The 24,657-nt window shown below is 36.6% G+C and overlaps 1 protein-coding gene across 14 annotated transcripts in view; it reads right to left on the bottom strand.

The window, feature by feature from the left end:
- The window catches only part of PCLO (piccolo presynaptic cytomatrix protein), a 386,610-nt gene that overhangs the window by 182,798 nt on the left and 179,155 nt on the right, over positions 1 to 24,657 (bottom strand). For 13 of the 14 annotated variants that reach the window (XR_011539448.1, XR_011539449.1, XR_011539444.1 and 10 more), the window contains exons 5-6: positions 17,733 to 22,806; positions 15,353 to 17,367 (exon numbers count right to left, since the gene is read on the bottom strand). Coding sequence is in view for 6 of the 14 variants with exons in the window: in XM_070617308.1 (XP_070473409.1) it covers positions 15,353 to 17,367; positions 17,733 to 22,806 (7,089 nt within the window). In the remaining 8 variants the exon portion in view is untranslated. The remainder of the gene's footprint in view (positions 1 to 15,352; positions 17,368 to 17,732; positions 22,807 to 24,657) is intronic. The other variant, XM_070617309.1, reaches the window with a different exon arrangement.

The following is a 24,657-nucleotide window of genomic DNA, read 5'->3' on the forward strand; positions in this document are numbered from 1 at the left end:
CTACAGATTCAATGCATCCTATCAAAATTCCAATGGCCTTTTTTTGCAGAAATAGAAAAGCTGATCATCAAATTTATATGTAATTTCAAAGAGCCCCAAAGCCAAAACGAAAAAGAAAAACAAAGTTGGAGGACCCACACTTCCCTATTTCACAACAACTTCAAAGCTACATTAATCAAAACAGTGTGCTACTGGCATAAAGACAGACATGGATCAATAGAGCAGGATTGAGACTGCAAGAATAAACCCTTACATTTATGGCTAATTAATTTTTGACAAGGATACCAAGACCATTCAAGAGGGAATGAATACTCTCTTCAATAAATGATGCTGCATATCCATATGCAAAAGAATGAACACCTATCTCACAAGCTATACAAAAATTAACTCAAAATGGATCAACTACCTAAAAAAAGTGCTAAAACCATAAAACTCTTAGAAGAAAACATAGTGAAACATCTTCATAAACTTGGATTTCGTAATGGATTGTTAGATAGGACACCAAAAGTATGAAGAATGAAAGAAAAAATAGATAAATTAAACTTCATTAACAATTCAACTTTTGTGGATCAAAGGCCATCACTAAGAAAATGAAGAGATACCAATATAATGGTAGAAAATACTTGCAAACCATATATCTGATAATACTCCAGTATCCCGAATATAGGAAGAACTCTTACAACTCAACAACAAAAAGGAAAACAGCCCTATTAAAAACTGAGCAAAAGAACTTAAATACTCATTTCTTCAAAAAAGAAATACAAATGGCCAAGAGGCACAAGAAAAGATGCTCAATATCGTTAGTCATTAGGGAAATGCACATTAAAATCACATGAAGATACTAATTCATATCCCCTAGGATGGCTATAATGATGATAATAATAATGAATGGAAAATAACAAGTATCGAGAAGCATATGGAGAAACTGGAACCTTCGTACATGGTGGTGGGAATGTAAAATGGTTCAGCTGCTGTGGAAAAAGAGTTTGACAGTTCCTTACAAAGTTAAATATGGAATTGTCATATGACCCAGAAATTCTACTCCTAGGTATATACCCAAAAGAATGGAAAACAGGTACTCAGACAAACACTTGTGCATTAATGGTCATTGGAACACTGTTTTCAATAGCCAAAATGTGGAAACAACCCAAATGTTCATGAATAGATGAATGGACAAACAAATTGTGGCATACATAATCCAATAGAATTCTGACATATAGAGGAATAAAGTACTGATACATATTACAAAGAAGATAAACCTAGAAAACATTATTTGAAGTGAAAGAAGCCAGACACGAAAGGTCACATACTGTATAATTCCATTTATAGGTCATATACAAAATAGGTAAAACCATACAGACAGAAAAGCGACTGGTGGTTGCCAGAGGCTAAGGGAAGAAAGAAATGGAGAATAACTGCTGAATAGGTATGGTATTTTAGTTTGGTGTGATGAAAATGTTTTGGAACTAGACAGAGGTGGTAGTTGCACAATATTGTGGATGCAGAACACCACTAAATTGTTCACTTTTAAATGGTTAGTTGTATGTTATGTGAATTTCATCTCAATTTTAACAAGTAGTCCTTAAAAATGCGTCATTATTCCCCAAATTCTGAGACATGAACAAAGCCTATTTACATTTTTAAACATTTTTACTTCTGAAATGTTTATGTTTTCATTAAAATTACGTTTTAATGTCACATTTCATGGTGGTGGTTTATTAAAATCTAAACTACAATTTTTTGCATTTGTAAAAAAACTCTATGCCTCACTTTATAATAAACTTTACCAGTCATAATTTTTTTTTACAAGTCTGCATTATTATTTCTATAGTAGCAAATCAAAATCCTCACCTTTCTAAATGTTATCAACTCCCTGAACTACTCAAAAGGTTTTGGATAGAGTTAGCTAAAATACCATACAGCGAAAATACTTCTCATATGAGTAATTATGCTTTGATATGCTTTGGGAAACTTTGTCTAATTTGAAATGCTCAATACTAGGGGAAATGTGAATAAAAATCTATAGTTTTTTCTGTTCATAATTTTTACAAATTTAGCCACCAGCCACACTATTATTTGGGGATGAACAGACTCAATTATGTGCAATTAACCAACGCCATTCAAACATTACTTTTGCGTTTTGCTAATACAGTATTATACACACTGAAAGATATATCATTGTGTGGCCAGATAATTCACTGAAAAACTCAACTATATTTTATTCTTCTTGCTATAAGAGACTGGAATAATGAGAGATGTTCTCCTTTCTTAACCACATGAAGGTAACTCCATGTCAGATCCAAAATCTGAGAGCTTTGCTAAGGGAATGTTTGACTTACAGATCCCAGGGAAAGTCAACCCCTACTCCTGTACATACATAATTAAGTCTAGTTTGATGGCAATGCCAATGATAGGACTTTTAAGAGTCATGGCCTTGGAAATCAGATATGGCACTGTTTGCCAAGCTTGGCATATAAACAGGAGAACTGTTCTCTTCAAAGGTCTATGGAGGCTTAGACCATGACTAAACAACCAGTGAGCAAAATATAAATGATTAACTTGCTTTAAAGGATTAAAGAAGTAAGACATTTTGATACTTCGGTCTTGTAAAGTGAAACATCCACTAACTACAAGAGTATAAAAATTAAAGTGAGGCTAATGATAATGGGCTCAGAAGTGAGGCACATTATAGTTATAAATTTTACATTTTCATTAAAAAGAAACATTGCTATCTAAGAATACAGATATTTTTCTTAACTACTATGAAGGAACTAGTTTGTTCCTTCATTCAACATGACGTCTTCTTGATTATTTCTCTAGGAGAAAAGAAAATGCTTAAAACTACTGATGACCTACTTTTTCTCTTCCTTTTAATTTCCCAATATCGTTATTATTACTAAGTTTAAAATCATTTGTTTTGTAGTTAGAACTTCAAAAATTTATTGAGGCAGAAAAACATGTTTTGCTATATGCTGATAACTAGGCAGAAAGAAGGTTTGATGACCAGTTCGCAGAAAGAGAAACAAAGAAGTAATTTAAAAGCATTGCCATAACCTAAAGGCTATGAAAACATGATAGCATCAGAATTAAAATAACAGATCAGAATCCTGGAAGATAAACACAGACACTTCCTGTTTTCTCATATAACCTTTACATGGTGCTGCTGGACTAGGCTACTGAATGCTGTGAACCACTATCTAACGCTGCTTCCTTCTTCAAGGGCAAAAAATCATTTATAGTTCTAATATGCTACCATGAGATAATGACTACATTCTTCTATCAGAAAATGTGTTAAATGATTTATTCAGGCAATCTGAAGTAGAATAATAAAGTTAAGAACAATTTCCAAGAATTAACATGAAAACTTATCCTAAAACATAAATGTAAATCAAAAAAGTAAAATATATCCTCTCCTTTTTCTTTTCAGCAGTCATTTCTTTATATTCCAGTATGCTGAACATTGTAGTACTGCCTGCCTGTGAATCCTTTCATTTTGAGAACAAACTATTGATCCATCAAGAGAGATTGTAGTGATTTCAATGCTTCTATAAAGTACTTGCTCATTGGTAATCGCTCAGCAGAACAGGACTAACTTTATTTCAAATGCTGTAAAAAGTAGATCTCTAATTGTGCTACATTTCTTCACATGGAGTATTAGAATTATGATTGATTACTATATGGTGTATTTTCTAGAGTATCAGATCATTAGCAATTTAAAGAATGATTCAATAACTACCTACCAAAAGCCAGGGGAAATATAATGGCCATTTTAATAGTGGCATAAAGTCTTTACTAAATTATCATGAGATAATAAGGGTATTTTATATTCAGACTCTTGAAATGTCTAACCACAAGATCACAGTAATCTCTGTTTTTGTTTCTCTCTCATTGATTTATTATCCCCTGGCCTAGAACACAACCTTGGAAAATGACATTAAAACAGTTCAGAATTGCTTTTATCTACATATGTTTGCAGTGAATGAAATATTTCTTCTTCATAAACCCAAAACATGGAAATAGTTCCCCCCAACTAAATAAATAAGAAAATTTCCTTGGAAAGTACGTGACCATGGCCCTATTCCATATAAACTGCTCAACCATTTGGTTCTTTTAGAAGACAACACTATTAACAATGGATAAAGGATGGCAATTAAATTAAGCAAGAAGTATTTTATTCAGTCTTCTGGAAGATAAAGCTCATGGGCTAATATAAATATTACAATATTTTTAGTAAACATCATTTTAAGAGGTTAACTTTTCTTTTCAATTCTCAATTCTACACATCCAATTACATGAGAACAGAGGTATACTTGGATGGGTGATTAGATGATTTTCCCAATGCAGAATTAATGAAACCTGAGCCTATTGATTGTTGTGCATTTGAGTGAGCATTTATGGGCATCAGCTCCTGCCATAAAGGAAAGAACTGGTTGAACCCACCAGCAAAGAAGCTTTTTCTAAATATAACACGTTATTGTTTTGTTAGAAACATTGCTATCATTTTAATACCTATGACACACTGAAGAAATTCATTTACATTTATTCATGTCAAAAGGAAAATTAATGTTGTGATCTTGAGACTTACAAAGTATTATAAAGGTCTCTACAATTATCATTAATTAGTACTTTAAGCAGTGATTTCATCTTGACGTTCAAAGAAGTAAATGACTAAGCCATACAAGTAGCCTGTATGTCTGGAGACCGAGCTCTATGATTAGGGCTGAGTGTTGTCAGAAAAAACAATGGAAACTTGCCTTGTCCCTGTCATGCTAAAATATACTGCCTAATAGATCAGAAATTAAAATTTAACCTATTAAGAGTAATCCATTCATGTAGTTAAAATGGTTTATCAGAAAGTTCAATTTTTGTATATATTTTTTCATATTTATTTCATTTTCAGACATATTTAATCATTCACTTGAGGAGGAAGAAGAAGAGGGAGGGACAAGTGTAACCACTTTTAGCTTCAAATCTTCTATTTTTACTGAATTTTTATTCCCTCAAAAGGGTTATTTATTGGTCTTCACAAAACTAAGCTTTTTTTTTTGAGGAAGATTAGCCCTGAGTTAAAATCTGCTGCCAATCCCCCTCGTTTTGCTGAGGAAGACTGGCCCTGAGCTAACGTCTGTGCCCATCTTCACCCACTTTTTATATGTGGATGCCTGCCACAGCATGGCTTGACAAGTGGTGCACAGATCTGCACCCGGGATCCAAACCGGCGAACCCCGGGCCACTGAAGTGGAACGTGCGAACTTAACCGCTGCACCACGGGGCCGGCCCCCAAAGCTAAGCTTTTATTTGCCACGTCATAAAATTTTTTTCAATCAAAAAAATACTGATTTGGCAGTTCTATAATCTATCTTAATAATTTCTTATACAAGAGTCCCCCTTTATCCATGGGAGATATGTTCCAAGACTCCCAGTGGGTGCCTGAAACCTTGGATAGTACCAAACCCTATATATACTATGTTTTTTCCTATACATAAATATCTATGATAAAGTTTAATTTATAATTAGGCACAGTAAGAGATTAACAACAATAACTAATAATAAAATAGAACAATTATAACAATATACTGTAATAAAAATTATGTGAATGTGGTCTTTCTCTCTCTCTCAAAATACCTTACCCTACTGAAATCACTCTTCTTTTCTTCTCAGATATGGGAGATGATACAGTGCCTACGTGAGAAGACAAAGTGAAGTGAATGATATAGTGTCTCAGGTGGGATGGAGCAGGAGGGAACAAGATTTTATCATGTTACACCAACAGCCCACAATTTACATCAAACCAAAAGCTTTGGTAGAGAGAAGAAAATCATCAACAAAAGGCAACCTACTGAATGAGAGAAGATATTTTCCAATGATATATCTGATAAGCCTTAATATCCAAACTATATAAAGAATTCATACAACTCAGTATCAAAAAAACAACGGATTAAAAAAGGGGCAGAGGACCAGAATAGATATTTTTCCAAAGAAGACTTACAGAAGTCAACAGACAGATGAAAAGATGCTCTACATCACTAATCATCAGGGAAGGCAAATCAAAATCACAACAAGATAATGTCTCATACCTGTCAGAATGACTGTCATCAAAAAGACAACAAATACTAAGTATTAGTGAGCATGTGGAGAAAAGGGAACTGTGGTGCACTGTTGGTGGGAATGTAAATTGGTGCAGCAACTATGGAAAACAGTATGGAGGCTCCTCAAAAATTTAAAAATAGAACTACCATTTGATCCAGCAATTCCACCTCCGGGTATTTACCCAAAGAAAACAAAGACAGTAATTCAAAAAGTAGCTGGGTATGGAGGTGCAAAGAATATGGACTCCTATGTTCATTGAAGCAATATTTACAATAGCCAAGATATGGAAGCAACCTATGGATGAAGAACATATTGTGTGTGTGTACACACACACACACACACAAACACACACTGGAATATTACTCAGTCATAAAAAAAGAATGAAATCCTGCCCTTTGCAACAACATGGGTAGACCTAGAGGGTATTATGCTAAGTGAAATAAGACAGAGAAGGACAAATGTCATATGATTTCACTTATATATGGAATCTAAAACACAAAACGAACAAAAAAGACAAAAGAGAAACAGACTTATAGATTCAGAAAACAAACTGGTGGTTGCCAGAGGGAGAAGGATGGAGGGTTGGACGAAATAGGTGAAGGGTAAGATTAGGAGGTACGAACTTCCAGCTACAAAATAAATAAGTCACAGGGATGTAATGCACAACACAGAGAATACAGTCAATAATATTGTAATAACTTTGTATGGTGACAGAGGGTTACTAGACATTGTGGTAATTATTTCATAAAGTATATAAATGTTGAATTACTATGTTGTACACCTGAAACTAACCATAATATATGTGAACTATATTTCAATAAAAAATAATAAAATAAAACATGAATTGCTTATTTCCAGAATTTTCCACTTCATACTTTTGGAGCACGGTTGACAATGGGTAACTGAAACTGCAGAAAGTGAAACCGTGGGTAAGTGGGGGACTGCTGTATTGTTTTCAACGGTTAAGGTTAATTTTTTCAACTGCTTTAATTTGAATCCCTCTCAACTTGTCCTTGAGGTTAAAAGAAAATAGATAAAAATTTTCTTTGTGGTTTATAGCTTCCAGCTAAACTACCTCGGTTTATTTAGCCAGTTCATTTAAGATTCAGTTTACCTCACCACACTTGTTTCTAGCACTCTCCTAATTCAAACTCCACACATAATTCAAGATACAGAGGAGCACCAAAAAGAAAATGCTGTTTTCTTTAATAGGGCCTCATTTGATGCAAATGGAATTAATGTTGGCAGTGTATGGAGGTGCAAAGAACCTATTAACCTGGACTTCAGGTTCCTCATCTTTGGAATATGGAATAAAATAAACACCAAGCCTACAGAAAATACGTGGTTTGGATCTCAACCAAGCAATTTCATATGAAAATATTTTATTAGTTTATGAGGCTATAAAGGTATTAAGTATAATATACATGTATATTGTATGTAGGTATATGCATATATGCCTATTAAAAAGCATATTTTGATGCTGAATATAACAATAAGAAAATATGAAGCCACTATCTGAATACACTGTGATGCTACTATATACTTTATGTCTCAAAGTATACCTCCAACTTTTCCAAATCTTTATATTATAATCATTTTAGTTGTGTGCTAATTTTTTTTTCAGAAATAGCTAATGCAGATTAGAGAATCCTAAATAATTACTAATTTTTAGAAATATAAATAAATACACAAAAGTGCCTGTGTGTTGGGAGGGGATGCATTTGGGAGAATATATATGTAGATTTATTGTAGAGTCAGTTACAAACAGCACAACTGTTCAAAATAGAAACTATAGTGAATTGTTAAGAAACTAATCCTATGATAAAATACTTAAGGAGCTAATGCATGCTAAATAATGCTCTAAGTTTTTATAACTGTGTCAGTAATAATCAATGCTCTATTAATTCATAACGCTCCTGTGTTAAACGGGCATGTCCAAATATTTAGTGTTACATTTTCATCAGAGGTCCTGCACTGAATATTAGGAACATAAATCTGCTTCTTATAATTATGCTTATTTGCATATTTTGAAATGTAGATGTCTTGGAAGGATAACAGAAATGATCTGACTTTTCCTTTTCAGTCTGAAAAGCTTTGTTTTGAAGTTAATCCTTAGATATTGATTATAATGAAATAGCAGTGATAACTACTGAACACTAAATTGATGAGATCAACTTAAAAACTTTCTGGTTTTCACTCATTGACATTTGTATATATGTATACATTTGTTTTGATTTTTATTATATCCTAATAATTACCATGTCATTATTCTACTGAAAACACTTTAATGTAGTATTTCCTGTTTCCATTTTAAAACAGTTGCATTTTATTTTATTTATTTTTTTGCTGAGGAAGATTCACTCTGAGCTAACATCTGTTGCCAATCTTCCTCTTATTGCTGAGAAAGATTCGCCCTGAGTTAACATCTATTGCTAATCTTCTTCTTTTTTGTATGTGGGCCACTGCCACAGCAAATGGTCACTGACAGACAAGTGGTGTAGGTCTGTGCTGGGAACGAAACCCAAGCCACGGAAGCAGAGCATGCTGAACTTAACCACTAGGCCACCGAGGCTAGCCCTAAAAGAGTTGCATTTTAATGTGCAAGATTTTAGTTATAAAGAAGAAATATCATGAGAAACATATATTAGTAAGATATGAAGAAAGTAAGAGCTACAGCAAGAATGAGGCTTCTATTTTTCACAAGAGAATTGAATTTAATATATAAATAATCTCTTGTGACATACATGAATACCACTATTATAAAACAGGTTATTTCATCAGAGTCAATTTTAATAGACTGATTTCTTATGCTGCCTTTCACAGAGAGTAATGAAAATAAAACAACTCCTAATAATTATTATTCTTCAAGTCATACTTGGGCATCACAGTCATTATTTCTTAAATCTGTATATTCTAACAGAAATAAAATTGACAGAAATAAAATTTCTCAATTTAGGTTATAAAGATTACTCTCACAAATAGACATTAATGGGTTCCAAAAATCTTAAAAATAGCTATCAAAACAGCAATCAGTGAAGCAAAACATATTCTTGTAAAAATCAGCTCATGAATACCATCTGGTTTGCAAGAGGATCCTGGTTTAAATTCTAAAATAAAAAGATTTTAATAAGGAGTTTGCCTATTACTAAAAAAAAGCTCTAAAATTGTTCAGTAAGTCTAAGGGTAGGATGAAACAGCTTTAACACTTAACAACCTATGTATTTTTAAGGTCATACAGAGGTGACAACATTTTAAATGTAGCTTATTTTAGTGCAAAAAGTGCTGTGTAGCAATATTGACAAAACAGGCCCTAAGTTCTGAAGTATATGTCTTTTTTGATAGAAAAATTATTTAAAAATGTTATTTTTAAGTTAGAGAAATCTTGGAATGAATTAGATCCCTTCCAGCTCCAAACGAATTCTTTGAATTTGCACTGCTATTTCTCCCAATGGATAATGTCACTTTCTCCCCTGATTTTGCAGGGAATGTGCCACACTAACCTTCCTTCCTGAAGTTATTGATCACCTGGGGTAATGATGTAAATCAGTCTCTTTGTGTAGAAGGAAGAGAAAGGGCATGAGGACCACATTTGGGTGCTCTGGTTTATGAAAATTTTGTAGATGCGATGCTAGATATCGATCCACAAAAATACCCAATTGAAATAAATCAGAGAAAGTGTGGTGTCATCCATTCAGCAAATGGAAGAAAAACACAGAGGACAAAAGCAGAAGGAGAAATTGTAACACTGAACTACACAAAAAGTGTAGGGGGAGCATGAATAAGATTTTGCGTATTTGCTTTATTTTTATTTTTTGTTTTAGGTGGAAGTGAGAAATTGGTGAATCCCCCCAAAATGAGAGCAGTTTGATGGATAAAGAGGTCTATTCACTCACTAATTTGTCAAATTAACTTACTGTTACAGAGAACCCACTACGAATCAGGCATCTTTCTGGGCATTGGGGATAAAGCAATGAATGTAATAAAAATTCTCACCCATAAATTCTGGTGAGGAAGACGATAAATAAAATTACAAAGGAACAGATATAGGATTTTTGATGATGATATGTGACATAGAGAAAAATCAAGAAGGGCATAAGGATAGCATGTAAGAAAGGTGGGTGGCTTTCAATTGGTCAGTCAAAAAAGGCCAAAGCAGTACATTTTAAATGGTTATGGAGAACAGGAATCTGAAATTTCTAGAGAGGCAGCATTATATACTCCACAGAATAAGAAAGGCCCACAGTTAATAGGAGATTGAAAATTATTTCTACCAACCCAAAAAGTAAAGCTCTTTAATCATGGCTGGCAAATTTCTGCTGAGGAAATACAGAGATTGCCAAACATCAACCTGAGAAAAGAGAATCAACATTACCCGATATCCACAATTGCCAGACTTAGTGATGGGAAGATTATAGCTGTTTCTTCATTCAATCATTACAGATAGATATTTGACCATTTTACACCCATTTTTAACTATCCAGCTTCCATATTTCTTCGTGTGCTTTTTCTAAATCATGATGAAAATACATTATTATGAAGTCACATCTAAGTAGCAAGCTTAACCCCATGGGACGGAATAAATTTTGACTTTGTTTTAATTGTTATCTCTTGGGAATTTTCCCGGGGAGCAGGGAAAAAAAGAAGTTTTTAATTATTAAAGCTCTCCAAAAAGCTTATGAGATATTTACCATGGGAAAAAATGTGTATGGAAAGAGGACCATAAATAAACAAACCAAAAAATAGTTCACATTTGCCTGTGAACAAACAAAAAGTGCAATAAACTGCTTTCATAGGTGTTATGGGTTGAACTGCCTCTCCACCCCCTCAAAAAAAAGATATATTGTAGTCCTAATCTCTAGCATCTAAGAATGTGAAACTATTTAGACATAGGGTCTTTACAGAGGTAATAAGGTTAAAAGAAGGTCATTAGTATGAGACCTAATCAATACAACTGGTGTCCTTATAAAGGAGAAATTTGGACACAGAGACTGACACATAGAGAGGGAAGACAATGTGAAGAGATGCAAGGAGACCACCATTTACAAGCCAAAGAATACCGGAGGTGAGCACAAGCTAGGAGAGAGGCTTGAAGAGCCCTCAGAAGATACTAACCCTATTGACACCTTAATTTTGAACTTTTAGCCTCTAGAATTGTGACAATAAATTTCTGTTGTTTAAGCCACCTGGTTCATGGTACTTCATTATGAGAGCCCTAAGAAACTAACATAACATGTGGCCAAGAAGAACAAAAGGAGCTCAGCGGTAGGAGGTCAAGAGTGAACTCTGCCTCTCTGCTTCATCCTGTACCTTTAGATTTTACCACAGTGTCTGGAAAAGAGCAATGAATGAATGAATGAGATAATGAGTGAATGCAGGCAAGAATAAATTAAAAAATGAACAAACCTATCTGAGAGGGATTTAAACTGGAATTTTAGAGTAAGCAGCCGGAATGACAAGATAAAAAGACACCAAGAAAGGTACTGAATTATTAAGAAAAACCAGAGAATGTTCAATATGTCCCAGAAGAGACTAATAAAGTATAAAAACTGTACAGTACAGAGGCTAACATTCTAATTCTGGCCAGGCTATCAGTTTATTAAGGAACCGTGATAAAGTCACCAGCCTACTCGGGGCTTTGTTCTTCATCTATAAGCTGGCTGGACAGTCTAACAGCTAAATATCATTCAACTTGTGTTCAGTGTTTCAGATGTCTATACAAAAATAAAGAAAGCGGAATTGACACTTTAAGCAAAGGAGATATCAGTTTAGAGTATCAACAGGACTTGCTAGGAACAGGTCTAGAATCATGGCAATGAAAAGGTACGCAGAGTCTTTTATTAGATGCTTTATCCCATTGCTTCTATGCTTATACTCCTCCCCTTAATACATTTGCTAAATAAATATTAAGGGCCTACTTTGTGCCAGGCGCTGTTCTAGACATGGGACTACAGCAGAAAATGAAGCAAAACTCCTGCTCCTGTCGAGGTTATGTTCTACTGGAGAAGAAAGATGACATTTGATACATATATATATATATATATATATAAATATATAATATGTTCATAAGTAATATATACAGATTTAGAGGGTGCAGGGATGAGGACTCATGGTGAGAGACAGAATTATTTAGAGAACGAGGTAAGGAGAACCGCTTCTGTGGAAGTGAAATTTAAGCAGAAACCTGTACACAGGAGTGAGCAAGGCAAAGATCTCGGGAGAGAGAGATCTCAGCATGGGTCCTGGGTGGGGATGAGGTGGGCACATCCCAAGAACAGCAAGGTCAGCAGGTGCAGCCAAGCGAGAAGGGGACGCAAATGTGGGGTGTGATGGATGAGGTTGTGAGACAGACAGAGACCAGACCATATGGGTCCTTGTTAAGAAATTTCTAGTATATTCTGAATTTGATGAGAATCTACTGGAGAGCTTAAACTATGGGGTGTGTGACATAATCTGAGGTAGATTTTAGATCACCCTAGGTGCAGTTAGAGAATTGACTGTAAGGCAGGCAAGACTGGAGGGAGTCCAGGGGCTAGTGCACGGTGTAAATCTAAAAAGATGGTTGCTTTGGTCTGGGCTTCCTATAGCCAAGGGAAATAAATCCAAACTCGAACTAGGCAAATCCGATCCCCTCTGACCTGTTCCTTACTTACCTTTCCAGTTCATTTACAGTAAACCTTTCTCCTCCTCTTTGCTTTATGTCTGTTCAGCAATATGAACCTTTGCACATTCTGTTCCCTCTATTTAGAATGACCTCTATTTTTCTCTTCATGGTCCAGTAGAAATGTCACCTTCATGTTTCAGAACCTTCTCTTTGAAACATTTCCTCCTCTTCCAGGAAGAGGAGATCTTACCACAGAATCTTATATAGTATAAAACTGATCTTTCATGCTGTATTTAAAGTGTTACTATGTTGTCTCAATGCTTATTGAATGGTGTGATTTTTTCTCAACTTTATTGGTCTGAGAAAATTAACAATGTGTAAATTACTGAGCCAAATTTCTTAATTAAACTCACGTGACTATCCTTACAGTACAACTAATATCACCCCATTAATTAAGAAATTAATTTAATTTAGTTTAAAATACACTCAAAGCATGTATAGAAATTTGCAAATAAATAAATTATAAAATTCACCTCTTAGAATCTAAGTTTCTAAAATGCTAAAAACATTGCCTGTATATGAAATGGTCTACCTTGTGCGTGAAATAAAACAACATCTTTGAATCTGTATACAATTATTCCATATTAAAGCATGCACTGAGTTTGACCAACTAGAAAAAGAAACTATTGAATTGTGGTCCAAGGCTAAATACACTTAGGATTTTTCAGGCTCAGAGTATTATTGAGTAATACACTCAACTTCTTTTATTATTAGGTGGTTAATCAATATTACTGGTACAATCAGTAATACAACCCATACAACCCATTGTATCTTTTATTTCACACTTGCATATATGAAGTAAAACCTGTGAGGAAAAAATATTGACAACTTAAATCTCTTCTTTAACTGAGTTCCTTTGAATTAAGGGCACAGGGCCATATATTAACTAAATGATCAATCTATCAACTGGAAAAGGCTTTCTTTCTAATGACTGAAACCTTGATTATTACTTTAAAATACTGTCAAAAGACACATTTTCAAAGTTTTCCAAGTAATTTTTGGGTGAATTCAAACAAATACTTATATAACATAACTCAGTTAAAAATCGCTTCTCACAAGAGATTTAATTCTAGAAACAAAGCCATAGATAAAATAATTCTATGGAAACTGAATTAAATCTCAATGCACCAGTGGTTCCCTGACTCAATAGTTATGACCTCTGTCCTCTACATGAAGACAGTTTTACTTGTAGAATATACTATTTGAGGAAGTACATAATAACAAAATGCCACTCTGAAACTAGAAAACTTAGACACAAATTTGAAACTTATTAATATGACTATTGATATGTCTGTATACCTATACATAGACTTACAGTCATATATAATGGCATATTTTTCAGCCCACAATCAATGTTTAACACATACGGGTCAGTGGTAATATAGCAATATCTCCGAAAAACCTATTTAGAAGCTTCAGGGTTTGAAAACCCAGAGTTCAGAAACCAGTGCATTATGGGAACTTTTAATTTGAACATAAATCTTGTTTTAAATTGAACTATGCTATTTCTCAATAATCTTCTAAAGAGTTATATATTAGATTTTCTTAAGCAAGATATATTTGCTTTTATAGCTGATTAATAACATTTCTTATTCCCAGCTATAGAGATCTTCACTAACGTGTTCAATAGATCTAGATATGTTCTTTTTCCCCTTGAAGCATAATTATACGCTATTTCATTATTTAAATAATTAATCTCTATTATTCGAAGAAACATAAAAATTTCAATATTCAAAGAAACAAATAAACACAAAATTCTCTTTGCTTCTGTAAGCATCAGAACTAAGGCTTACCTAAGCTTCGGTTAAGGAAGTTGCCAGAAAAAAAATACAGCCATGCATCACTTAACAATGGGTATACATTCTGAGAAATGCATCGTTGTACAATTTCGTCCTTGTGCATAGAGGGTAATTATTTAAACCTCGATGGTATAGCCTACTACACACCTAGGCTATATGGTACAAATCTTATGGGATCATCCTTTTACATGCGGTCCATCGTTGACCAAAAGGTCATTACGTGGTGCATGACTGTAAGTATGAATGAACAATAAAGATTGTATTACACTGTCATCTGCCTGCCCTAGAAAAGCTCTCTTTTGAACAGCAAATGTTCTAAGCCCTTTTATGAAAACATTCTGGCTGGAGGAAGAAGAGCCTGATTAGATGACCTTCAAGGACTCTCCCACTAAAGAAGTCCAGTCTCTATGGGTCTAAATTTATGGTCATCCTTTGCCTTATCTTTTTATGTTCAATGCTTATTCCATCATACTTGAATACAAATATCAATTAAATCACTGAAACCGCAGTCTACAGTTGACACTTAGGAGATTTCAAGATTAGAATAAAACTTTAATCTCAATAATCCATAAAATAATAAACTTCTTTCTCATTTTGCCTCACATAACATGTTTCTTTTTTTGGTATTTTGAAGTGATGTATACTTTTCTATTTTTTCCCCAAATTTCAAATGAAATAGTCCTCAGGGAAATTTAGTATTAGCTTTCTAAGGTAGCAGGAGCCTTATTGCCTCCTAAGTCTGCAAACACATCGTTCACATCAATTTATCTATTGTCTTCTAACTGAAAAGAATCACTCTTACCGTGTAGCCCTCGGTATACTGAAAAGGAGCCCTGGAACTTTCATCTGCTGTTGGACTCAGAGGCTTGGGGTCAGACATGGACCGCTGCATCATCTTGGCTGTTTTAGGACTTGCTGGGGGAACTTTAGCCATATCTGGGTGCAGTACTTTCTGTGGACTTATATCATCAGGGAGGGGTTTTTCATAAGGTACAAAGGCAGATTCTAAGGCTTTGCCTGGTGAAAGTGGTGAGATGGGTGAATAAAGGACCTTTGGAGATTTGGGTGGGGAAGGAGCCAGCTGTACTGTGGAATCTGCCCGAAGGTGAGTTGAATAACCAATCTCTAAAGGTGTTGGGCGTTTCTTGTCTTTGGGTGGAGATGTGGCACTCAGATATTGAGGACTTTGTGTGTCTGAATCTGCTTCTGTCTGACATCCTAAACTTCCCCCTTTGTAAGTCTTTTCAGGTGCTGAAATGTGTTTAATTATTTCTACCTTGGCATCCATGCGTGCCCGTACTGAAGGTGTTCTTATGGTTCCAACTGGTTCAGTTTGCACAGATATCTCTGCTACGGTTTGAACTGCTATACTGGAGACTTTGGAAAGGGGTTTGGTCTTGTCAGCCTCTGTAGTGCTGTCACCATATTTCCCTACACGAGCTTTTCTCCTTGATCTAGTAGGCATATCCCATTCATCCTGATCTTCATCATCAGTTTGGACACTTGTATCGACACTCTTTTTAGTTCTCCTCCTCCTACTCACATAACTCCGATCTGCTGCATCTTCATCATCAGTTTGTACACCACTGTCCATTATCTTTTTAAAGCAGTGAGGATCATCTGCCATATTTTCCCCCATCTCATCGTACTGTCCACGGACTTTAGCTCCAGAACTTCTCTTTTTGGGTTGTTTTTCGTCTTTTACAACAACATCTGCTAGAGGTATTTCTGAAACAGTACTCAGGATGCCAGGTGGGGCAATGTACTGAGTGACACCGTCAGACTGAACTGTGTACCATCCTTGGTTTTGTGGTATTTCAATTGCCACAACAGCTGAGGCTGTGGTGGTTGTATCTTCAGTTGCCCAAAACTGACTGCCTTCTGGGGCAGCATACTGACCTTCCAAAATTGCTTGCTCAGTAGTGGTTTGTGGAGAAGCAGTTCCAGAAGGATCATAGTTATACTGGTAGATCTGGCGAATCTTTTGCTCCTCCAGCTGCTGGTGAAGCTGTTGCTGCAGCTGTTGGATCTGCTCAAGCTGTAACTGTTGCTGAGCTAATGTTTCCTGCCTCATCATGAACTGGGCTTGACGTTCTTCTTCTTGCTGATAGAGAAGGTGCTGTTTCATAGACTGCAGCTCCTCCAGCTTTTTTTGAACCATGATCTTTTCTTGTTCTCGGAACCTTTGAATTTCCTGACGTTCCCACTCTAATTCCTCAGCAAAACGCTGCTGCTTAATTTTTTCCAGTTCCAAGAGCTCACGCTCCAAGTCCAGCTGCTGTTGTTGTTTATCTTCTTCAGGGACAATTAAAATACTACTGTCATCCCCCACCACTTCAGAAAACACTTCGGATGCTGTGGTTAAAGTGGGAACTGAGTCTACTGTCTCAGCAGCAAGAGTCTCCATAGTAATGGTTTGCAAACTGGCACTGATATCAATACCAGTTACTGTAATGTCCATTTCAGATGCACCTGTTGTTAGGAAATATGATCTAGGCATTGGCTGGCTCTGGTGCAGGGCGGATAATGAAGTCACTGTGTCAGTTGTGTGCACACCAGACAAATCCCTCACAGAGGTGCTGAAAATGGAGCCAGGTTGTGTGGTGATAGCAAATGTGGAGGGAATTGGAGTTGCTACTGAAGAATAGACAACACCATTAGATGACCTCAAAACATTCCCCACACCATACTGGGATCCTGGAGGTGGAGTCATTCTTGCTGTGGAATACTGTGGGGTACTAATCCCAACTCCTGAAATGACTTGTCGTGTCTCTGGATATGGACCTGTAGTCTTGCTTGAATAATCCATTACCTCACCTGAAATACAGGGTAGAGTTACAGTCCAGTTTCCAGAATGAAGGATGCTTTTTTGGGTTTGAAAGCCCTCTCAATCTTGACAAACACAATGAATAGGACTGCATGCAAATCCACAGGCTAACCTAATTTGATGCATAATAAAAGCAATGTTGAACATGCAGGCACATACAGATGATTTTGGGCAGAACAAATTAAAAAAATGAAGAAACAAAAGTGCACATGTACTCCAAAATACGTTGCCAAAACATCCAAAGAAAGAGAAAAAATAATAAAATTGGAAAAGGGGCCGCATTTTCATCCTGAAATGAGATGAGGAACACCATAATGATATTTCAAGGAAAGGTCTGCTGCCACATCATACTGACCTGTAGCAATTCTCCCTGAAGTTAGATCTACTGCTGCATCAGCTCCTCCAGAATAATCAAAAGCATTCTTACTTTTATAAAAGAAATGTCCAGCTTCTGCTAAATTAGTGTCAGACATGGAAGATTTCATTCCCCCAATCCCTCTATAACCATAAGGCCCTGATCGATCATATTGATAGTGGTCATCTCTATAACCAAAACGGTCCTCAGGAAGTGTAGTTGCAGGCTGCTGTGCTGTGCAGCTCCTTCCAAAAGGTAACTTATAAACCATATCACAGCACACGGCCCTTCTTCCTGCAGTCAGATCAACAGGTTTTTCATCATCTTCTATTATTTTGGTCACCACACTTGAAGTAGACTCATCCATTGTTACAACAGTTCTCTGAGACTTTGTTGTACTGAGATCCACTACTTCCCCATCAGTGATCCCCTGGCATGTGGTGCTATCAGTCCATCCACTTGTGACACCAACAGGAGGTGCAGTAACAGGTTTTGTAATAGCTAATGTCATTGCATGTGCTGAAGTACCTAAAGATAAGTTTATTGGTGCTTCCTCCCTAACTGTAGGAAAGGCCTGGCCACTTGGTATCTTGCATGGGGGTTCAGCATGCTTTGATGCAGTAAGCTGGAGTGGTGCTGCTGTTGCATGTTCTACACCCACTAGGCTTTCTGTGCCCACAGTGTAACTTTCACTAGCTGTGCACGTGACAACAGTCACTGTCTCGGTGACCAGAGATATTGGAGTCACTACTGACGAAGTTGCACTGAGATTTATAATAGAGGGTTGCACAGCACTAATTTGTCTCCCGTAAACTTCATTTATTGTGGTCTGCCTTTTCATATCCATTGCAGAAGCAGAAAGATCCATACATTTTTCAGTTACATTAATTTCTACTTTTGATACTGTACGCAAATCAATGGCATCACCAACAAGTTGCAACTTTCCAGTTTCTTTATGCTGATGCTTCTCTAAATGTAGGTTATCTAGAGCAAGAGGCTCTGGAGGAATTGATACAGAGACACTGCTGAGACCCACACTGGGCATTAGACTTCTGGCTGCTGAAACCTCAGCCTTGGAAACTTCGGTTGTGATAAACTGTGTAACTGAAGTTGGGGCTGCTTGAAATGATGATAATGTGGTGACAGGGATAGTGGAAAATGTCTCCAAAGTGCCTGAAAGGTCAAGGCTCTGTTCTGAAGAAGTGGACCTTTCTGCAGCTGTCACAGGAGGAATTACAGAAAACACTGATTCAATGGAAATCAGATCTTTGGGAGGTGATCTCAGGGGCCAACTGGTAATTGCCTGACTACTTGAAGAATCTGTTGGAGTCCCAGGTTCAGATGGCAACGTGATAACAACGTAAGTTTCCATAAGGGATTTGGAAAATCTTGGTGAGGACTTGTTAGAGTGAGGGGAAAGTGGGGAGGTCGGGGAAGGTAATTTATAATCTGCTGAAGTCACTAAATTTAATGTCATATTTGAAGTTAAACATAGTCCTGTTGGTTTGGGGTGCGTATCTGTTGGTTTTTGTGTAGTTACTGGAAGCTGAGGAACTGCTGGTTTAGGGGCAATTGGAGGTTTGCTTGGCTCAGGTCTATGTGTAAATACAAGTCCGGATGGAATTGAAGATGGCTTAGGAGGAACAGGAGGAGGTGCAGTGGTACATATTTTTGTTACAGGTAACCCATTACTCCCTAGAAAAGCTGTGGTCTCCACTGTAGTAACAGCATCAACTAGAGGTGTTGCTGTAGTAGTTAGAGTCACTGGAGCTGTAACTGTTAACTTTCTTTTAGGATGAACAGTTGGTTTAGGTGAAGTCGGTGGAGGAAGAGGTGGGGGAGGTGGGGGAGATGGAAGGGGAGGTGGAGAAGGAGGAGGAGCAGGAGAAGGAGGAGGTTGTGCTGATGTATCCAAAGAAGAACTTCGAAAGAATGCATGAGTTCTAGTTGGAGGAGAGGAAACAGAAGGACTGTCAGAAGGCAAATGAGATGCAGGTTTTACTTGACCAAAGACCTCTCCAGATATAAAGCATGCAGTTGAAACCGGTTCCTTCATTGGAAAGGCTATTACAGAAGAAGGTGGTTGATCAAACACAATTTCAGATAAGCTAATTTTTGTTAGTTCACCCTCAGACTCCTTCCTTTTATCCTTGTAAGCTTCTAAAACTTCCAAAATAATTCCATTCCCAGTTTCCTTCTTGGCTTTCTTCACTGGGTCTTTTCCAGATAGAGATAAGTCAGTGGAAATAGCTTCAGCAATTAACCCCTCGGGTTTAATTCCTACAGATTCTAGGACAGAAGGTTCCATATCAGATAAGGAAATCACAATATGATCAGCACTAGTTCTACCATCTGTTGTGGCAGTCTGATCTAAAGATATACTTATTTCTTCTGGATAGTCTATAATGCTGCCTGGAAAATATGTTGATGAAGAAATTTCCTCAGAATTTTCAAATTTAGTTACTATGTCCACAGGCTCGGTATAAACTGTGGTTATGCTATCCAGGGTAGTAATGGGTGAGGAGCTATCTGTGGTACAAACTGAAGAAACAGATGATGTAAGAGAGGGTGTGTCAGAGGGTGGGACACTTTCTGAAGGCTCAGAGTAAGTCAGAATCAGTGATTCATGGGCAATTATCTCTTGAATTTCTCTTGCATAATCGGTTACATATTCATCCTCAATTTCTCCTGTTGAAAAATGTTGAGTTATTTTAACATCTGGGATAGAGAGTGTTGCACTGCTGGTTGAATCTGTAAGAGATGTTCCTGAGAGAACACTTGATGTCAAAGATGCATCAGGCACCCTGTCAAAGTCTATGGTGGACTCTGTCATATCATCTCTGATGGGGGGCTGGGTCAGACTGCATCCAGGTATTAATTGCATCTGTTGCCTCTTCATGAGTTCTTCATAGGCAGCATCAGCATCCAATAATTTTTTTTCTTCACTGGTAGAAGTGACCATACCACCCAGATCCACTATCTCGTGGCTTTCTGGGATGATATAAGAGCTTGAAACAATGTCTTCTTGAGTCACAACAGAATGTAAGCTTTCTAACTCATAAAACTCTTTCTGGAGGTCTGTAATTTTCTGCATTGGATCTTCATAAATCTGTTCTGGAAGTCTTATTTTTTGCTCTCTCCCTCTCTGCTGCATAAATCCATTTTGATCTTCTTGCCTTGTTAGCAGACTGCCATCTACCGAACCATTATATGTGTCCTCTACTAAAGATTCATAAATATAATCCTCGATTAACATTCCACCATACAAAGGCTCTTTTTCAAAAATTTCATCTCGTTCATTTGTAGCTGGAAAAGCTTTATATTTGTGGGGTTTATGCATCATTTCTTCATACATCTCCTCAGCACTTTTTAATGCCTTTTGGCTACCTTCTTTCTGCATAATAGATTGCTCATCTGTTGGTGAGTATAAAGACACAGCTGTGGGCAATTTATAAACTTTTTGCACTTCTATTATTTTTTCTGGGCTTATTTCAAAGCCTTCTGGGTCTGACTCTATGCTAGGTGAATATTCAGAACAAGAAGATCGATGGAGCTCCTCCATTTCTGCAGCTTGACGTAATTCTTCTGTTGGAGATGCATCTTCAATGGGCGAGAGATTACTGGGTGGTGTCTTTGGTCTTTCCCTCCTTCTCTGAGCCCGAAGTTCTTCTTTGTCTTTCTTTGATTTCTTACTAGAAGTCTTTCTTTGTTGCTGTTCTAATTCTCGCTGCTTTTCTTGTTCCTTTAATAATTCTTCTTCTTCCCTCAATTCTTCCTCCTCTGAAGAATCTTCAATAGTAGGCAAAAGAGGGCCATGTGATCTGTGCCGAGCTTTGCGTTGCTGTTTGCTCTCTCCTTTTTTGTGACTTGGGCTACTGTCACTGTCCTCATCAAGTGATGACACTGATGTCGGGGATGTGCCAGGAGTGAAGCTGGAAGCATGAAGACTAGAAGATCCTTCCCCCCTTGACCTATCTTCTGGAGAGTCTGTTAGGCTTTCCATTTCTAATTCTGGCTCTTCATCAAAATACAAAGCTGTTTTTTTCTGTGACGACTCTGCAGAGTATTTGTCTGCTATTGTGCTGTTGAGTTCAATCGTTTTGAATCGACGTAGCCCTCCTCCTCCAGCAACTACAAGTTCTTCACTCTCCTGACTTTTAGTTTCTCTGTATTTAAGTTCAGGACTTTCATCAAATGTCTCATCATCTTCATCATGCCACGAATGGCGTCTCCCTGCATCATCATCAAAACTTGCACTACTTTTTCGAGTCAATCGCCTGTGTTTTCCCGGGGTTACTTTCCCTTTCCCTTTTGTTTCTTCCTTCCTCTGGCTCTCAATACTACTACTAATCTCTTTGAGCTGGTTCCTAATGAATTCATCATCTTCAGAACCAGAAGCATCTTCATCAGCACTCATTTCTATGATTTGTTTTCGAATAAAGTCCTCTTCTTCTCCTGATCCTTGACTATCTTCCTGTTTGTACTCATCACTGCTTGATGAACCAACACTAGTTCTCCGTTTTCTTTGTGGAACAGGTGAGTTTTCACTTTCGCTACTGTCTTCAACTGAATCATAAGGCTGTCTTCTTGTAGTTATGTCATCAACAAACTCAGACTTTTCTTCATGGTCCTTTCTGGAAGGAATGTCTTGTTGGCTCTCTTTTTTAAAAGTGTCTTTTTCTTTTTGACTCTCTTTGAGCTCTTCTTCTGCAATTGGTGTTTCAGAAAAACTTTGAGTTTTCTGTTGGTCCTTAGGCTCCTCAGGAGAAACCACAAGGGGCTCTGTTTTCTTTTCCGATTTTTCTTCAACAAGAGTACTTGCCTGAGCTTCCAAAATGGATAAGACTGTACTTTCTAACTTAGCCAAATCTGAGGGGCTGGAAGGGCTGCTTTCTTGTGAGAAAGAGTCCTTTTTGAGTCCTTTGAGCAAATCCTTTTCATCACTTGGAATAAGACTAGGAATTTCACCAAGTGAACTTGATATTCCATCAGAAGAATATCCTGTGTCACTCAGACCTTGTGGGCTTTTCGGTTGCTGAGAACTTGAAGTGTCTGATTTGTCATCTTCCTTTTCCTAGCAGAGAGGAAAAGATACAGGAAAACTTAACATGGTTAAACTAATAACATGGCCTCTCCATTACTCCCAAATATTATGAACTGAGGAATTTTTTTAACTATATGCCAGCATTTAAAAAAAATCTTTGAATGGACACAAAAAATGAAAATAATTGATATATCTTGATTAAGGTTAGTTTTCATTTAACCTAAGTTTAATTAAATGTCAATTCTCAATGACATTTGATTTTATTCCATTAATACTCTATCCTTTTACACTTAAATACCATTTTCCTTCAAAAACATGATTATCTTTCTCAGTACATTTCCTTTGGTAAAGAGTTCAAATTGCTGAAGAAAAAATTTAATAAGTTTTCTATTAACATAACTAATACTTTTGGATTATGAGGACAGGCAAAGAAAAAAGAATCAGAGGATGGGCTTTGTACCTGGCTACGAGTTGTATGGGGTGTTGAAAATTTACTTAACAGAAATAAGCAAGTACCATGGCCATAACGATATTCATCTCACCTACCACAAAGGATTTTTTTTTGAGAGAGATTCAAACAAGGCACTGCCTTTTAAGACATTCTGAAAGATGTAAAATGCTATATTTACTTGGTACTGTTGTTAAAATTATTATTCTTTATCACTTGAAATGAATGTTTAGAAATTACAAACTTTGAAAAAGTTATGCAACAAGTGGTCTGACTCATCGCCTTAGCCAAAGAGAAATATCAGCTATTATTTTTGTAGAGTTGTTAATCACATTTGTCTTCAGCATCCCACCTTAAATATACATAATGAATATCACTTATAAATATCTTCTGATTTTCAAAATACTTGGAATTTTACTTTCACACTCAATCAGAGTCAGCTCCCTTCAACCAGTATAATAACTAACTTTTGTGATTAGGAACATGGGCTTTTCAGGGAGCTGGGTCATTTAGGAGACAAGCTACAGTCTTGATCTACTGTTTTCCTTGGGCTGTGATGAGGCCATGCCAGCAATTTGGTTTAAGAATCAGAGAGGCCTTAAATGAAAATGTTAAACACAGAGACTTTTTGCATAAGTCCAAATTAAAAATATCTGTAAGTAAAATGAAACCCAACTGCTCCAGTTAGTTTCTGTGTTTAAAGGAGAGTGTCAAAATAATACCACAGCCCTATGGAATGAAGAGTTCAGAAGGGAGCTGCAAGAGGACCTGCTCTATCTGACATTGGCCTATGAGGCCATCTCAACTCTACTATGTCAGTATCTTGAACCAACCATCTCAATACTTCCAGTGGGTGTTTACGCATGGGTTCCTCCAACCTATATATAGCCTAAATGAGCAGATGTCAGGTTGCACAACAAACAATAAACATGCAAAAACATCCTTCTTCCTTCTTTCTTTCGTTCCTACCTTCCTTCCTTCCCTCCTTCCTTTTCTCCTTTTCCTCCCCTTCCTCTTCCTTCTTCTTTTAGCTATAGAGTTCTCAACAATAAACATTGTTGGCTTGATACTCATTTTCATCTCCATATCTGTCTTATTATTATGTATGGTTAGAGATATATCTTGAGCATATGATAGGATAAAATGCTTTTGCTGAATTTACAACATGACTTGACTCAAAAGACAGCCTGATATATTCTTCAAGTTAGTGCAAAAAGCAATGCCTAATCCTTGTTTTACTAAGAATTAACTTTCTTGGACCACTTCAGACGTATTTCCAGGAAAGGACCACCTAATTGCAGTTGTGAGATTATAGTAGTGAGCACCTAACTAACTTTAGTTCTTTTCTCTTAAGAACTACACATTGGAGAGGAAAGCACAGGTAAAGTAGTCTTTTAAGAAAATCTTTCTGGATGGTCACAGTGGAGAGATAT

Source organism: Equus przewalskii, chromosome 4 (genome assembly GCF_037783145.1).
Source record: "Equus przewalskii isolate Varuska chromosome 4, EquPr2, whole genome shotgun sequence".
Taxonomy (NCBI): domain Eukaryota; kingdom Metazoa; phylum Chordata; class Mammalia; order Perissodactyla; family Equidae; genus Equus; species Equus przewalskii.